Source organism: Phalacrocorax aristotelis, chromosome 15 (genome assembly GCF_949628215.1).
Source record: "Phalacrocorax aristotelis chromosome 15, bGulAri2.1, whole genome shotgun sequence".
In the NCBI taxonomy this organism is placed as follows: Eukaryota; Metazoa; Chordata; class Aves; order Suliformes; family Phalacrocoracidae; genus Phalacrocorax; species Phalacrocorax aristotelis.
In genome coordinates, this window is record NC_134290.1 from 2,156,877 (window position 1) to 2,175,071 (window position 18,195).

Consider the following 18,195-nt stretch of genomic DNA (forward strand, 5'->3'; position numbering starts at 1 on the left):
GGGCGGGTTACTAATAGCTCCTCTTACATTTTGGTCTACATGACATTCTTCATGAAAGTGCTCTACATAAAAACCAAGCTGCTTGATTTATCTATTGTGCCTACCATCTGATGTATAATGATGAAATGCTAACTTGTTAAATGTTCCTTTATTTCTATTTTACTGTGCACAAAGAATACTTATTTAAAGCTCATTGTTGCAGTCCTATGATGCATGATCAGAATTGTAACAAAACTAAAATAATCCAGAAACTGGTGGAGTAAAAAAAAAAAGAAAGTATTTATTGAGCCTTTTGATTCCCAAGAACCCTGCACAAATCCACTGTCAGTGCGGCCACCCCAGGCTGTGCTGGAAGTTAGGGGTCGGGGAGGGCAGGGAGCTCGTGTTAGCGCTGCCGCAGCGTGGGCCAGCTTACCCAAGGGTCCCAAAAATGACTGTAACAAAAGGCTCTGCCTCGACCTTAAATAAATTAAAAAAAAAAAAAGCGCTCTCCTAGCAACATCCAAGAATATCCATAACGGCGCAGCCTGTGAGCTGTGGGTGTGGAATGTAAGTGAGCTAATAAATCCAGCTCTTGATCCAGCTTCTGCCTTTGGAGGGATTTGATTCATCCCATCACAACACGGGACCGCAGCGTGATTAAGCTAATTCATTCACCTGGCAAGCACAAAACAACCTAGAAAAAAAAAAAAATTAAAAAGACACCAAACCCACCCTACCGTGACAAACCAAACGCACTGGCCTTCCTCGCCCTGCGCCAGCCCCACGCCCTGCCAGGCGCCGGCCCTCTGCCCACAGGGGCTCGGGGGGCTGAGGGGTGCAGAGGCATGCCCGGAGGAAGGCTGCGGCTCCTGGGGGCGTTAGGCCAGGCCACAGGTGCCGGGGAGCACCAGCCTCCGGCAGCACCCTCACCCCAAGCCGCAGAGCAAGGCCCGGGGCCGGCACAGCCCTGCCCGTGTGAGCCCGCAGGTGTGGTGCCGGGCCACTTGCTGGGCACAAGGCCTGGGCCCCTCACCCTGGCGGCTGAGGCACACAAACAAAGCCTTTTTCTTTTTTTTTTTTTTTTTTTTTTTTTTTGGGGGGGGGGCTGCACAAGCTACTGGCGCAGTGCCAGCTGCAGCCCACCCTGTGCCAAGTGCGCGTTAGCATCTGAGCCCTCACTATGGGCTGCAACTCACAAGGAAAAAAAGAAACTAAACAAAAAACTTTCAATTAAATAGCTGGTTCTGTCCTGTGGCGCCACTGTAGCAACAGTGATGAAAAGCCTGCGGTGTCATGCCTATACAGAATTGGGAAGTAAAACAAAAAATCTACAAAGCTTAGCAAGAACAAGTGAGCTCAAGTCCATAAGCCTTGCACACTTTCATCTCCCTTTCCGGGCTCCACTTCTCAAAGGTGCTGCTCCTTTAGTCTTTGGCTTGTGAAAAAATTTGTTTAGCAATTAAAAAAACCAAACCCCCCCCCCCCCCCCGCCCCCCCCCCCCCCCCCCCAAGCTGCATGTAAGCGCTTCTAGCAAAAAAAATAATTCTAGGTCATTCAAATAAGAACCGTGTGGTATCATTGCCCTGCTGGCAGTAAACGCGTTTAAGGGGACGCGGCACGATGTCTGGCTGCCGCCATGTGCTCACATCTACTCAGCTTCGAGCACAGCTGAAACGTTCCTGCCGCCACTTGCCCCGCCGCTGCTGCCACGCAGCCTCCCAACCAGGCGCCAACACAGGCTGCGAAAACGCCGTCACGGCCTTTGCTTCCACAGCACGTGCCCTGTGTCGGGCACCCTGCAGGACTCGGCGCAGCCCCGCCAGCAGCATTTAGTTGCGGTGCCTCGGCCCGCGGCGCCCGCGCCCCCGCTGCGGCACCTACCCCACCACCGGCCCGCGCACAGCCCGGGACCAGGGCTCACCCGGGCCAGCACCGCACGTGGCCTGTCCTGAGCCGCCCGGGCACTGAACAGCTCTGGTAACAGACCACAACCCCATTTATCGTGCCAACGCGGCACAGGAGCGCCCACCACGCTCTTTGCTGCAGCACCATTGCCCTGCAAGGCATCGGGCCCTGGCACACGTGCCGACAGCGCTATGGAAGGGGAAATCGTCATTTAACATCACTATTTCATATTATTTAAGCATCAGGTTTCTCTATGGCAGGGACCGGACAAGGAATGGCTGTGGTCACACATTTGCCTACCAGCGTTCAAACATCTAGGCATTTTTCACTGAGTTTACATTTCAACAAAAGGTAATCCTGTTACACGAGTGAACTGGAACTCTGCCAACCTGCGCTCCCTTGTCTGCTCTTGACATTATTTTTTTAACGCCCTGATGTAAGCCCAGCTCAAGCTAAAAGGACCCTCCGCCCCCGCCTGGCGGAGCACACCAGCAGTACCTGCTGCTCTGCCGGTGCTAGCGCTGAGCACGCCTGCCCCAGCCTCCTCCCCGACCGCCCCACAGGCCAGCTTCTTCCAGTGCTAATAACGCTTAGAGGGTTGTGGCTCTCCCGCCCAGCCTCCTCCAATGTGACACCACAAAACACATCCGACCTGCAATTACACGCTGCCAAGGAGAAAGGCTTGGGGGAAAAAAGGTCTGCTTGAAGAGTGGCTGCTGGAACAGAGAGGAGCTGAGGGGAGGGTAAGGGCAATACCAACTTTGTCAGCCCTAAGGAACTGAGCCCTGGAGCTTGTTAAGTAATTGGACTCTTGTTCTTCCTGTACACTTTACACCACAAATACGCACTAACATCTCCCTCGCCTTCTTCACTGATTAACTACAGGTGGACAAAGTGTTCCGAACTGCATCTATGAATGCAAAGCTTGCACGTTCCACCAAGGCATAAAACTGCAGTCAGGCAATCACAGGTTATTAAAAAAGAGTAACAACTCAAGGCAGCTGAGGCTGGCAAAGATGGGAAGAAAATGACAAAGTCACCCACTTTTCTTGAAAATGTTTTATTTGTTTCTAAAGAGGCTGAAAACAAAAGCAATTCCGTATTCCAGAACAGCAAATACTATCCGCAGCACAGAACAAAGAAAGAGTTTTCAGAAAACCATTGCACTATACCCAGATCTACGGAGCTACTCAGGATACTGCAACAAGGCTAGTGAACAGATCCGAGGGTGGCAAACCACCCTTCCGCTGTGGCTGGTTCCACCCAACGCTGGTTGCTGCAGCTTTTGTCCCCCACTCAAACTCCTTACAGGTTCGTGCGAGATGCTCCTCGCCGAGGCGGGCGGCGGCTGGTTATCATTGGCACAGTCACCGGCACGCTCAGGCGCCAAAAATCAAAGAGCGGGACGGGCCTGGCGCGTCACCTCCTGAGCTGGTTGCTCCAGGGCAGGCCCGAGGCACGCTGGCAGGCAGTTTTGCATTAATGTTGCATTTGTTTTTGGGATAAAACAGGCGGCGAGTACCAAGTACAGGCAACCTGGCTTTACTATAATCACTTAGAAAACATAAACAGAATAAAGAGTTGCAGAGGCCCCCACGGCCCTGGTGGCAGCACCAGGGATTCTACACCCATGGTCAACGCTGCAACCTGGAGCGGAGGCCTGGCTCGAGCCCCGGGCACAGAAGAACGCTCCAACCGCTTACACCGGGGGCAAGTTTGGCCACTGCGATACAGGTGACTTACAGCCACCTTCAGGCTGTTACTGAAGAACTAATCCCTAATCTGAACGCATCGCTACCTCTCCCGGCTTAAGGAAGTCCTTATCAGCGACAGCAAGAGAAATCGGTTTAAAAAACCAGATTACTTCAAGACGCATTTACGATTTAGAAATCGTAAATCCAGAAAAACTCCAGCCATTAAAAACAATTGTCTTTACCAGAAATTCCACAGGGGAAAAGATGTATTTCCGTTCTCACAAAGAGAAAAACCACAGAGCTATTGACAGCAGAAACAGCGTGCCCCAGTCTACGGTAAAATAAAAATGAGCTTGTCTGTGATTGTGCCGCTCATTTTTGCCTAAGAGGCCGCTACAAAAAGATCATCAAAGTTTGGAACTTGCTACTGAAATAATTGCGTTTGATGAGTTACAAAGCAGTAGTGGGCTTGCTTTTGCTGAGCGCTGAGGTCAAGTAAGATTCCACAAGAATCCTGAACTTTCTAGACTTCAGGCTGGCTTGTTCGTTTCTTATGGTCTGCCTCACCGCTAAAAGTCTTTAATCTGTTGCTGCCCTCACATTTTTCAGCCTAATTAAATCAGTGTTTTTTTAACTGAGCTGACAATGGGCACTGACACCCTTGCTATTGGTCTAGTTGCCACGAAGCTGCCATCTCTGAGAACTTCCAAGGTTGAAGTAGGAAAATAAGGCCAATATAGGAGAACTTGGAAGTCTCAGAAACAATGTGAAATCAGAGTTCATTTGCTACAGCACAGAGCAGGAGTACATTTGGTTAAAAGGCAAATTTTTTTCTGAGACTGCACTGGCCCAGAACAATTGGTCACAAACCACTGTGATGTTCATATTGGCTTGTACAGCAAAGTAGTCACGTATTTCTTCTTGTAACGATGTGTAGCACTAAGCACCATCACTCCATCCTACAGGAGACGGAAAACAAGTGAGCACGTTACACGGTTACCTAAAAGCTGCAAGCGTGAAGAACATGCCCTGGCCTCTCACCTTGATAGAAAGTGCGTAGAGGTGGTTCAACATGACATGGTTGGGTTCCGGGAGCAGAGCAGGATCACACTGGGGAAAAAAGAAAGCGAGACAGCGGGAAAACAGAACTCTCAGTTTACTCCTCACAGCTGATGGGTGATCAACACTGTCTGTAACTAGCCGTACCCTCAAACTCATCACACTGCTTCTTATGCCGCGTCCATCAACAAACGCAGACAAAGTTTCAGAACAACCCCGGATCCCTCGAGGGTGAAACCCTCTGCATCCTCACTGCGATGCTGAAACAGACCTCAGTTCTCAATTATTTTTTACGTGCTTCTGACATTTGAATAGTGTTGCAGTGGGAAGATCAGGGTTTCTGGGAGTAAAATAGCAATCTAGTTCTCTGTGCAATTTTGAAGAGACTGAAGTAGAAAAATAACTTCAGATAGATCCATCTGGACACATGTAATAAGGAATTCACCAACACAGCAACTATTCGAAGGTTTTTCCCTTGCCTGTCCCCAGATTTTCCCCATCTGTTCACACCCTCAAGGCCCTTATTCAGCAAAACAAACTAATGTACTCACAGAAATGCCCGTGTCCTTATTCAGGATGACCTGCAACAGGTGGGGGGGAAGAATGGGTGGTGATTTAAAGCGCTCCTCTGCTTTAAAAGCATAGGGCTCCTGGTGGTACGGTCCTGGGGGTGAACTTGACAACTCTGCCAGAGAGATGTTAAATATTTATTATTAAATAGTCTGTATGAATATCTGCTCTCTAGAGGTATGTTTTTACCGGTATTCCAAGTCAATTTTCACATCCAGGAATACGTGGCCAAAAGAAATGAATGGCATGTAAGTACAAGAGCTGCAGCAGCTGATGCAGTGCCAGAGGATCAGTCACCGCCCCAGAAGGGATTTAAGATGTCCAAAGTCTGTCTGACTTGAAGCTTGCTGTGAAGATGTGGGAGGCGGAGTTCTGAAGGCCCTGCTGCACTCCAGAGCTTCGCTGCCATCTCTGCCCAGCATTTCTCCAGCAAACACTTAACAGTAAACATTGCTCCGCAACGTTACTTCCAAGGGAAGTGCTAAAAACATGGTACGCGCATAGAAGGAGCTCTTCAGAGTCAAAAGCAATACAAGGAAAGGCTGTTACAGCACGTGGGGGGAAGCATCTACTAGAACCTCCTCCTCGCTTCTTACACTGTCCAAGTCTCACAAATCATACTTCTCCAAAAAAGCTTTGTCCAGGGGAAAGTGGCACACAGCAAAAACCAACCAAATGCACCTTCTGCCTCAGAGTCAAAGGACAGGTCTGAAGGAGGATTTCAGGTACTATTTCAATCATGGTCTCTGTCCCTACAAAGGTCTATAAGGAACAGGTGGCAAGGCTGATCTGAGAGATGACTCAAGCTAAATCTTACCTCTCTTCTATTACACTAGAGTATGAAACTTATGGCAAAAATAGCATCTTTGTATTATTCTGGGATACAGATCATTTATACTGAGAGGATATGACATATTCCTGTGCCTGTGTTAGCACCACTAAGATACACTTAATTTGTACCTCTTCATGTGCAAATTCCAACCTCCTCAGCCCATCTCCTTAGCAGAGAAAGGCGGTATTAGGAGCAGCTTAAGCTGGCAACATGGGTTTGATGTTGTAAGGCAGAGACTGATCCACCACCGAGCACCCCAAAACCAGCCATTTCACATCGCACAGGCAAACAGAGCTATGAAGCACTCATCACTTCCTCCTAATCAGCTCTACAGTGACCTGGGTCGCTCTGTCAGAGGCTTCCTCCTTTACGCATTCCACATTCTTCCTCTGTGCATTTCTGATTCCTGCACACGTTCACAGGGTCTGACAAAAGTGGAGATTAATCTATGCTGGAGCTTTAACTCCACATAAAAAGGAAGATGGAATTTTTAACAGCTCTAAGAAGTGTGACATAAAATTACCAGTATGCTCATACCAGACATGTCTGAACATTTCTGGGAATCCACCATCAAAGCATCGAATACTTCAAAGTCAGTTTTCTTCACCTGTATGATGTTGTTGACGGTACCTAGCTGGCTGGTTACTACTGGCTGGGAAGAAACAAGACACAAAACTCAGAATAAAAAAGCTTGCAGGGCTATTAGATTCTCAAAACCACACAATCAGGATTACCAAGAACAAGATAGATTGCTTTTAAAATATGCTAGCACCAGATATGAAAAGAGCTCATAATTTCTCAGATAGTGTTAGGTTAAGGGCAAGGGCAGGATTTAGGACTGGGGGGGATGCACGTCAGCTGAACCTGCTAGGCCCACAGCACTTGATAAATTCTTGGGCTACAGAAAAGACTAGGATCAGGTTTAGGCTAAAGTTAACAGTGAGGATGCAAGGAGCTAAGCTTTACTTTTAGCTTCTACTGGGCTTTCAGAGCCAGGCTAAGATCTGCATGGCCTGATGTAGGACAGGGTATGGTTGGTATTGCTGGTTTACTACTAAAGCTAAGACTAGAATCCAGGGCAGAGGGTTCTAAGAGCTAAACTTACTGCAAGGTAAATTCTGCAAGGCTCTGCGAGGTTTGCCAAGACAGCGAGAAGACTGGAACCAGCAACTGTGAATGATTAGTTCTGAAGCAGGTAGGGACTGCTGGGCAGGCCAGGGTTAAAGCTCATTTCATAGCAGAGGAGGAGGAAAAGGCCTGGTAGATTTTGGCACAATTACCGGACTATGAACGTACCTAGAGCAGCAATAGCAACATTCTGGCACAGAGAGCAAGCAGAGCAGAGAGAGATTTGGGATGTCAGCGATGCTACAGTGCTTTAAAAGACAGTTTGGCACTAGACAAGAAAAGCTCACCGTCTCTTATAAACCAATACACAAGAGATCTGGTCCCCATTTGTTACAAAATCTCCTGTCCTTTGAGGCTGTCAGTCTGATGCTGCCACCAAGGCCAGCTGGGATCAGAAATCTCTCTCTCACCAGCTTAAGAAGTCAGTTTCTGTGGTAAGCAACACCTTCTCTCTGAAAAGGCCAGCTACTGGTAAAGAAACCAGCCAGTCTCCCATCTTCAGGTGCCTCAATGACTACACACGGTGAGCCGAAGAAAACATTACCTCTGAAGGATCGTGCGTCCACTGCCCATCCACAAAGAACTTGTACTGGTGCTCTCCTTCTGGCAGGTCCAGGATTGCCACAAAGTTGTTGTGACTAGAATTTCAGACAAACAATCAACCCTGAAATATTCTAAAGAGTGTGTCAACCTATAAACTGTGACAAACACTGTAACACAGAATACAAGCCTCCTTAACATGCAACAACTTAAAAAGGCAGCGCCACATGTAAGAGAAGCTCATGCAATCAAACTAAGGCTAACGTTAATGATCATTTCTTCTGTGACAGTAAATCCCGACACATCTAGTATCACATTCCTGGCATCAAGGAATTGGCACTGAGCTTTTGTAAAGTCATCCTCACATCTTCACGTTACTCATTAGTACGTTAAACCTCATTTTATCTGCAAGACTCCCGCTGATGGAACAAGATCCGCTTACTCGTATTTCCTTGCCTTTCACAATTTGCCATCATAAATTGCATTTCACAAATGCCTATGAAATAAATGAACAGCGACTAGAAGATGAAAGCAGCAACTCAATACTTCTGAGTTACTTTGGGCCTGAATAGCTGCTGCTCTGTAATTTTGATACTCCTGTGCTGTGAACTTCCTGATTCTTCGGAAGTCTTCACCAGCATCTCAAAAAAGCTGAGGAACAGTTCATTTTATGCAAACAATTCAAACAGGCCATGCAATACCAGCATCTCTCTCTACTTCTCAGGTAAGGAGCGCAAGCGTACCACCACGGAGCTAGATTTGAAATTTCAGCTTGGAATAATGAACTCTTCTGCTTGAGCATATTTCATTCAGTAACACAGTTATATCCAGCCTCTAAAGAGGTCCAAATACCTTCTTTCCCAGACTACCTAATCTGACAAGAGACAAAACTGTCTTTTTTTATGTAATGGACATTTTTGGCCTTCTTCCAGATTCATTTCACCATTTCCCATCTCCCAGGCTTTCTACTTAGAGTATGACAGTAATACTGATGTTCCACTGGCCTTTCTTCCAGCTCCTATCTTGACAATTTATTTCACATTGCTCACGCACAGAAGAATCCTCCCATACCATTTCATCAGGCCACTATGCTCCTCTCTTAAGCTTCCTAAGAAATTAAGATGCTTCTGCAGCAATGACAATGCAGGTAGCCACTCACTGAGATGAGAAACACCAGAAACTGGCAGGAGACTAATCTTTCATGGATATGTCATTGCTGACAGACAACAGGGCTCGGATAAACATTTAAATTCAGACTCTTACACTTACTTACATTTTTGAAAAAACATTGATTTCAATTAAATACTTACTCAGGTACAGAATTAAGGAGAGCTCCAGGGCTCTCTGGCAGGAAAAAGCACTTGGTACCTTAACACAGATTTATTCTCTCGTTCATGTAGCTTACCAGCAGGTATCCCAGGCTCAGAGTTTCCTAAGCAGAATTTGGACCCTTTGACCTGGGCAGAAGCCAGTGATATGGCAAGAAAATACATCTGCCATCAGAGACACTATGCTTAAAACCAACTTCACTTCACCTGCGACACCCCAGCTAGCAGACTACACAACAAGGACTGGTTTGGGTCACTCCTGCACAGTGCCTAGGGAGCAAATCGCTCCTTCAAAATTGACACACAGCTCAACTTTCCTCCTGTGCCATCCAAGAATCAAAAAGTCAGATTCTCATCAAGGGCTTGAGGAGAGAAGCAGGAAAGTGGTAAATCCAAGTGCGATACCAATCTTATCGACTGACCACCCTTCTCACTGCACTAAGCATTGCCAGTCCACAGGCAATATCACCAATGTAGCAGCAGCAGTTTATTACCTCCTCGTCAGAGGAATTTTGCTCCAGTTGTTGAAGGACCCAGATAAATAAACTTCCTTCCCTCCTCCGGTCCAGCGAAAGACTGTTGGTCGAGCTTGAGTGGGAGTTTTGTCATTCACTTCCAGATCTTGTTGCCAAGCTAGGAATTCTTCTTTCTCCAGTGGAGCCTACAAGCACAAGGTCTTAACTGAAAGGAATTCTTTCCCAGCAGACTTAGACAATCTATATTTTACTGAAGGCATTTTTGCGCTCAGGCACTATTCTTCGAGGTACAAGTCTACAAGCAGTTTTTGCCAGAGGGAGATTAGGAACTCTGCATTTCTAGATGCTGTTCACAAATTTATTTGCACAAATTCTGCAAAGACGTTAAAGCCTTCCAAATTTGCCGAAAGAGTGGAAGGCAAAATAATTCCTCTCCCTCCAGCCTAGAATAGGTTAAAAAGAAATTACTTGAGCTCACAAGTTTTCAAAACACACAGATATAAGAAGAGGGAGAAAAATAATTAAGAAGAAATACACTTAAGAAGCAGTTAGATTATACAAATATCATAGGCATAAAATTTGTAGTTGGCAGAAAGATTATGAGTTGTCTATAGGGAACAGCTCTGTCCAACGGTCAAAATCTAAGTGTAATTTTCTGTTAAATATTCTTATGAAACACAATACATGGCAAGATATTCCTAACAATCCATCTAATACTGTGCAAAAAACCCAATTAACAGATCTTTCAATATGGAAAATAACAGAGAGGTGACACATCGCTGGTGACTGGAAGATCCGAAGGAAGCTGGGGCACTGTACTCAGAGCTTTGAGCCTGTTGCATTTTAGTTTTTTATAATTAAGTGTTGCTGGAAAACATGATGTTACACTCAGATTTTCTTGAACATCAATGCAATATCTCCTTTGCGTGGGCAGCAAGGGAGATAGTTGTGTGTGTAAACTCAAGGACAGAATTACTGGAGTTGCTAACAATACCGCAGCTGGACAGCATTCCCAAAGCTAACACTGTTAGAAGACAAGAACAAACCAGCAATACCTTCATTTCCTCCGAATGGAACAAGTCTGCATCTTCAGGACTGTCCATTAAGATTTTTGGTCTATCACTCTCTTTTGTACTGATTGCTCCTCCTGAGCTGTCGCCTCGGGACGCCTTATGTCCATGACGCTCCAATCCAGCTCGCTCGCTGCTTGTGTTCCCCATTTTTATGGGTCTAAAAGAGGCGGAAAAGCCAGATTAGCACGTGTACGTTTGAAGCCAGAACACCAGTAGGCAGGAGAGCAGGCTCACCAGTAGACCTGGGCTCTGCTTCTGAGCTGAAGAGCCTAAGAAACTTGACTAACCCAAAGCGCAAGCACCTTACAATTACATCATGGTCAAAACAAAGACGCTAAATGAGAAGTTTTAGCTATTCTTGATAATGTGCTACTGTTCAATATCCTAGCATTCCTGCAAGACTTGGCTACTCTAAAACAGGTATCTGTCACTGCAGCACACTGGTATTGGCTTCCCAAGCTAAGTACTTGTTCTTCTGTCTTCTGAATAGCCACGCATGTAATGTTCCACCACACCAGTTGAAACATGAGTAGAACGTTCTGTCAGAATGCTTCAAAAACAGCCCCGTAGAAATATGACTTCACTAGAAAGCAAAGTTGTCTCTCTCAGGCGGGAACCTGCTGCGGAGGCTCACAGCGGCTGGCTGCGGCTCTGAAGCACGCACAGCACGGTCCTGCTCCCGCTCCCCTGGAGGCCTCCTCCAGCCCACGCTTCCCTCCTGGAGGGGCAGCAGCCCGCTGGACAAGGCACACCCCCCACTTCCTCCCGCCCCACAGCCGCTGCGGCCGCATCCACAGGGAGAAGGGACGAGGCTGGGTGCGCGTGCCAACACCTCGCTGAGAGGTGAAGGGCGGCAGCTCGGGGGGGCCGGGGGCGCCGCGGGGAACCGCGCGAACGGGGCCTCGCGGGGCGCGCAGGGGACGCGGGCGCGCGGCCGGGACGCTGCCTGGTTTCCTGCAAGCTCAAGTTACGGACGTTTCCCAGCTTTCAACTGCAGAGGTCTCCGCTCAGTCACGGCCCGAAACCGGTCTCAGGGTGCGTGACTGAAGTAAATAAGCGGCTAAAGACATGGGTATACACACGAACGTTATCTGGCTACGTGAAACCGCAACAGCTTTGAGCGTTCCCTGCCTTCTATAGGTACCGATCCTGCGAGGTGGACTTTTGGGAAGGCCCGAATGAAGCCGAACGGCCCCGAAGCTCCCACCACCAGCCACGCCCGGGTGTTTCACCTCCCGCCCCGGGCACCATCGGCACACGGCACGGCTCCCCCGCAGAGCCCCAGGGCACCGGGACCGCTCGCTCCGGCGAAACCCGGGCCTTGCAGCCGAGGGGCTCCGCACACACACCCGCCGCGGCCTCACCGCCCACCGTAGCGGCCCCGGCCCCCGCCCGGCCGGGTGCCCCGGAGCTCCCGGCCCGGCCCGGCCCGGCCCAGGAACCCACCGCCCGCTCCAGAGCCCGCCGCCGTCCCGCCGCCGCCGCGCCGCTTCCGCTTCCGCCCGCGCGTGTGCCCGGGCGGCCGCCCCCGGGCAGAACCCGAGCCCCGCGCGCAGGTTCCGAGGGCGGCGGGCAAGGCCCGTTACCGGCGCCGCGGGGCCGGGAAGGCTCCCCCGGGCACCCGGCTCCGGGCCCGCTGTCCCACCAGGGCTGCCCCGCACCTACGGAATGCAACTGCTACACCGGTGCCTTAGGCGTGAGGTCGGCAGCAGGGCGCGAAGGCCCTTCGCCTGCCCCTCGGAGCTCTTTTCTCCAGGTCACCAAGAGAGGAGGCTTTGGATCTGAGGGAGAATTGCAGATGAGGGAGTGCCGGGATGCTGCAACGAGGCAGTAACTGCATTTCTTCTCTTTGTGAGACGGGAGCGAGAGCCAGCTGCAGGGATGCTGACCATGGTGGTCACAGCAGGCTGGGAAACCATCAACATGGCTCTATTTCCTCTGAGGAAGCACAGATGGAAATTTAAGTCCTTAACTGATAGATGTTTCCCAAATTAAATTACGCTCATATAGTTCTCTAACATATTTCTCCAAGCATTTCCAATTACACTATCTCATTTTACCCTCTGCTTTTCATCAGCTGTTGCTGTCTTTCTACTTTTCTAACAGGCAGAAGTTGCGAGGCCTGCAGGTTCCTGGCTCGGCAGTTCTCTTCGCGAGGAAAGCGTTGGTTTTTTCTCAACCAGTCGAAGCAACCTGCAAGCAGACGGAAGGATTCCTACCAAATCGAAGTGTATCCTTGTGGCACGCTGTTATGCTGTGGGAAGAATTCCACCGGGATAGACGGATTGTCTGTGCCTAATCACAAGTGCACGGCTGGCTCCCACAGCACATTTTGAGGAACAGCTGCTCCTAGTCTGTCTTTCACGGGTAGAATACCTCGGCACGGGACAGCCGGCCAGAGCGGGGTGAAGGGAACGTGTGGGGGCAGCTCCTCCCCAGCCCTCGCAAGAGTTACACTGCTATAAAATGCAGCTGTTGTTATTTTGATATTTCACACAACTTAGCACTCCTAAACTGTCTCCAAACCCCATTGTTTTGTTCTCCCCAGTTCTTTTTTGGCCAGCAGCAATGCACGCGCCTCTGCGTGTGCTGGTCACGTCTGCAGAACCGTCTGCCGCATTGTTTGGAGATACACGCTGCCGTGCCTTGTCCATTGCTTGGCCAGCAGGACCAGTGTGATGATAGGCACAACAGCCTTCCAGACTCACTTTGGGACCCATCCTCACTTCTTTGCAATGGTTGTTACTTCTAAGAACCACAGATAGGTAATAAACCACAGGGTAAGGACTGCTAGTAGCTCACGAGGCTGTAGCAGCTAGTCTATGGTAGGTCCAAGTGTTATTGAATTTAAAGTTCTGGTACTAAAATGTGATGGTTCCTCCCTACGCAGAGATGAACCATCCATCCGTGGTATGCTACATCCCAAAACCTTTGGGAGTTACTGGCCTGTGGCCAGGATGGAAACAATGGACACAGACATCTCAGCCTCTTGGTGGTTGGGCTTCACTGTCCCTGCCTTCTCCTCCCTCTTTTCCCCCAAACTGCTTTCTCTTCAACCCTGATTCTTGTCTTCCCTCACTGCCAGTCATGACGGGGGTGTAGTGCAGTCCTAGAGCAATCAGCCTGGAACTCTTTTTGTGAGGTGCGTGGTCCCCGTGACTTATGAGGGCCGGATGACATTACACCATGAACCAGCCTTACACGGGGGGCTTACCATTGCTGCCCTCTAGATCCATCACCCTGCCTCCTCCCAGGCATGCCTGTATGCACAGTCCTTACGAGCACTGGAGGATTGTTGCCTCCCGTCAGCTTGAGGGGGAGCCCAATTCCATTACAGCTGTTAATGCAGCTGGATGGAAGCGCCTGCTGATGCACATTTGGGAAGCATGAGATTCACTAAAGACATGCCACAAAGGCCTAGCAGAGCTCGTCCACCCACTGATTTTCTGGAACCCTCCAGTTTTGCTTCTCCCTTTAACAGCATCTGTGACTTTTTGCCTCCTTCCCAGAACTGCAACCTGAAGTGCACAAAACTCCTCTTCCACTCCATCCAGGACCAGCCTCCACGTTCCAAAGGAAGACTACAAAATCCCGTTTCGTTCCTGCCCCTTTACGTACCTGTCTTAACCTTTCCTTGTTGCCAGATGAGGATGTAACACACGGGGAGCTACTTCACGTTCTTCCGTCAAGACTTCCATATGTGTCACAAATGAGGTTCCTGGTTCACTTCCCTAGTGAGAATGTCAGAGTCACTTGTCACTGAATTTATCATGACAACTCTCTCTAGTTTTCTAAACTGCCATATCTCTCGGCTGGGGGACACAGCATCAGGCCACTTAGGCTTAGCTAACTAAGCTAACCTTAGCTAAGCGCTCTTGACATTGGTACAAGAATAATTTGTTCCCCCGCAGTTTAGCTGTGTGCATTGCCTTACAGTTTTGGGGGCTGCCCAAGAACCGCGACTGTAAGCATTTTCAGTGAGAAGGAGAGGAAGAATTAGATAAAAATTCCTTCTCGTCTCTGACGTTAACTGCCAGCATGACCTTCAGGAAGACTCTCAATTGCTTTTGCCTTTAGCTATTAGCTTTCCATCAGCCAAAGGAAGGTGATGCTAGGTTGGGTGAATATTGCAAAATTTTTTAGCTAAATACAAACTCAAAACTGCAGATTGTTTTCTCCTGGTGTATTCAGGACCCTGCTTGTGTTCACTACCCACATTTTCATGGAACAAAAACTCAAGTAAACATTACATTCAGGCATCACAAAAACAAATATGAAATTTTGTTATTAGCAATCGCAGCAACATTGTGAATGCTCTAGGATTTAAGGTCGTCTGCTCAGGATATAGAAGTGGTATCATGGAACTGTATGTTGAATCACAACAGTTTGAATTGCAGATGGCAGGCTGGAGGGGAAAAGGATCAGGGGAAAATGTAACCAAATAGTTTTGAATAAGAAATTATCTTGGGGAAAAAAAAAAAAGCACAGTCCGCTTTCAGACCATCCACAACCCGTAAAACAAGATAAAAGTAATTGATTAAAAGCTTCGTCAGGTCTCATGACTGTGCTACACCACTTCATAGGGCAATGTGAGGTTTTAAAAGGAGATGCCTGTAAAACACGTGCAGGATATGAAGAGCCACCACGGTCTCTGTGTTATTTACCATGTCACTAGCCCAAGCAAAGGTCAGCTCCTTTTTCCCTTACATCTACTTTCTTCAATAAACATGAACATGACCTGGGCTGACTACTAAAATTCCCACAGAGCATCTTATTCAGAGATTAATGTCAAGGCATTTTGGTTCTTCGCTCATAAGGTCGTGAGACTCAGCAGACTCTGTCAAAGTTCTAACAATCATGACAGAGCACTTCTGGTGCTGTACAGGCTGAGGGGTCAAGTGAAATCACACCTTTACTACTGAGTCATTCTACCCCCTTGAAGATATCACTTACCATCTTTCTTCAGCAGCTGACTCATTTTCAAAGAAACTAAGGACCAAACAGGATAGATCTGAGGCCAGGAGAGACCTGTGTTAGGGGAATGTATGTCTTCGATTAAATGGCATGAAGAATGGCCTTACAAACCTTTCAGGCACAAAGAGTCAAAGCTAAACTCTTGTGCTAGCCCCAGCGAAGGGATGGTGCTCACCAGCCACTTGTGCTGTAGGCCAGAATCTCATTTTCACTCCTTGGATTATCTCCTGGAGTTGGTTAAAATGCAAATGCAATTAAGCCCCACTGAACACTGGTTGAGATGTGTGTACACGAGGCTGCCATGGCTCACCACTACCACACAGCCTGCTCTGGCGTGCACCCCTTCATTTCAGTGGAGTTTCCCCTTCTCTTACCCCAGAGTATGTGTTGAAAAAAAAATGCAGTGGCCTAAAGTCTTACACTGTGCAGTTTGAAGTCCTGATGAATCCACTAATATGTGGCAAAGTACTTTTTCCTTGACATGACGCAAGCTTATTTAGCCAAAGAGAGGTCACTACGAGCGAAGCAGAAGCTGACTCAGCCCTAGAGCTCAATATGACAAAACCATCCTCAGTCATGAGCTGGTAGATCAAATTCAGACATGCCATGAATCACATTATAAAGGACACAGGAGCAAGTGCTTCTTGTAGCTTCTGTGCTGTGGAGAGTGAGTTAGGTGGTAGCAGCAGCAGAACTACCCTAGAGTTCAAGACAGGATAAATTTAACTACAGAAACCTTTCAGTTAAATTTCTTACTACAATCTTCCTTCCTACCTTGGGCTCCCAAGTTTGCTCCTCCCTCTTTACATTGCCTGAGTGATCTGTTTCCAAACCCCCTCCTTCTTTTAGGTCACTTCTGAATTTAGCCCATTTGCCAGGCTGCCAGGGAGTGATGCAGAGGAAGTCGGGCAGCCTCCTTAAAGGCTCACTCACATTTCAGGGACACATGCCGTTGCTGTGCATGCAGAACATGCCGTTGCGCTTGGGAAACGGAAAATTGTGAGTACACATAAAATCGCTCATAGACCAGTGCATCCCTCTGCAACTCCTCTGCTCCAGCGTAACACTGCCCACCTTCAGAGACCTACTAATTAAAAATGAGGTTGGAGATGGGAGGATAGTAAAAGGAGACTGACAGTCAAGTAGCATTTCAGCCTGAAGGTGCTGGCTGTGAAAAGGCTGAGGGCTCAGTTTCAGAAGAGCCGTGGGTTAGGCAGCAGCCACACAGCCTGCCCTGCACAGGCCTTCTGACATCTCTGACTTTGTCTGGAGGTGTCTCAGGGCAGGTTCCACGTCGCTTCAACCTCCTCTTAGTTTACCCCGTTATTAGGAGTGAAGGTTTGGCGATAGAGACTCTTCACTCCACAAAACAACACGTTCTATAAAGGCTCCTGAACAGCTGTCAGGTAACTGGGGTGTGGCTTACCAGCTTGGCCCCGAATCAACCCAGTGACTTTCTTTGTATTTAAATCTTACTTGTCTTGGGGAATCCAGTACTTCAAATGCATCCTCTTGTGCATGTGTGCACACACAATGCACACAGCGTGAAAACTAACTGGGAGGAGGACCCAGATGCAAATCCATAACAAAATCCAGCTTAAATTAACTGGTTGACAAAATTAGGGTCCAGGTAAGGAAATGAGCCTAGAGAGAGATGCTAGCGCACTGTTCCAGCAGATGCATCTGTTCTGGTTCTGAGAGCGATGGACACGGTGGTAGCAACCAGATATAACCTATCTCTAGGCTGAGGTGCAGAACACAGTTCACACTGTGAGCACATATCCAAAGATGCAGGTGCGAAAGCAACAGTTCTGGAGCCTCGAGCCACACCGTGCATGGATAGTGGTTGCAACCGCATAAATTGAAGAGCCAGTGCTGATCTTCAAGTCACAAGCTGTAAACTCCCGGGTGGGCGTGCAGGGAGGCACCCTAAGAATTTCATTTCATATTGTCCCCTTGACTTTTTTTTTTTTTGCTGTGCAATCTGCTGAAACATACACCGCATGTTGTTTAAGCATCTGGCTGACCCCCTTCATTCAGCAGCAAAGAAACTCCTCTTATATTTAGAAGCCCTCTTCTAGGGTTACATATCAAGATACATGCACACTGCTGTTTTGCAGAATGCAGCTGCCCTGTAAGAAGCGAAAGATGCTAACATGATCCAGGAGCTGAGGCCAGCAATTTCAAGTTTCCATCTGTCTCTGCCTGTAATACATGCAGGGAGGAAAAGAGAGCTGGACTTCAGGCAGTAGTTGCTGCCTTCAGCGTGCAGGAAGACTGCATCAAAAAATGGAAGGCTGGAGCAGCTTTGTAGAAGGAAGACTCTGTTCACCTGCCCAGGACACGTGTTGAGTTGAAATCCATTTTACTGGTCTTTCCACCCCTATTTCATGAAATAACATCATTCAGCAGATACATACGACAGCTGTTCTTTTCTTTTCTTTTTTACAAAAAAAAGGTAGGTGCAATACAGAATAATAATGGGCCAAACCTAAACCTAGATGCGTGATGATGAAGAACAGGTAATTTCCGGAGCCTGTCAGAGATAATGAAATTTGTCTATGTGCCCCTCAAAATATGAAGTGGGCACTAATTTCTCAGACAACTGCACCCTCCCTTCCACACCCACTGCT

At 48.2% G+C, this 18,195-nt stretch overlaps 1 protein-coding gene across 2 annotated transcripts; it reads right to left on the bottom strand.

The window, feature by feature from the left end:
- Positions 1-2,929: 2,929 nt before the first annotated feature.
- On the bottom strand, positions 2,930-12,124 carry PRKAB1 (protein kinase AMP-activated non-catalytic subunit beta 1). 2 transcript variants are annotated; one of them, XM_075110276.1, is made up of 8 exons: positions 12,035-12,124; positions 10,571-10,745; positions 9,534-9,700; positions 7,716-7,809; positions 6,581-6,695; positions 5,193-5,326; positions 4,624-4,692; positions 2,930-4,541 (listed from the first exon to the last, which is right to left on the bottom strand). In XM_075110276.1, exons 2-8 carry the CDS (start codon positions 10,733-10,735, stop codon positions 4,464-4,466), a joined length of 822 nt encoding a protein of 273 aa, XP_074966377.1. In that variant the 5' UTR covers positions 10,736-10,745; positions 12,035-12,124; the 3' UTR covers positions 2,930-4,463. The 2 variants fall into 2 exon arrangements, with proteins under 2 accessions (XP_074966377.1, XP_074966378.1); XM_075110277.1 differs by lacking the exon at positions 12,035-12,124 and adding an exon at positions 11,953-11,971.
- Positions 12,125-18,195: the final 6,071 nt, after the last annotated feature.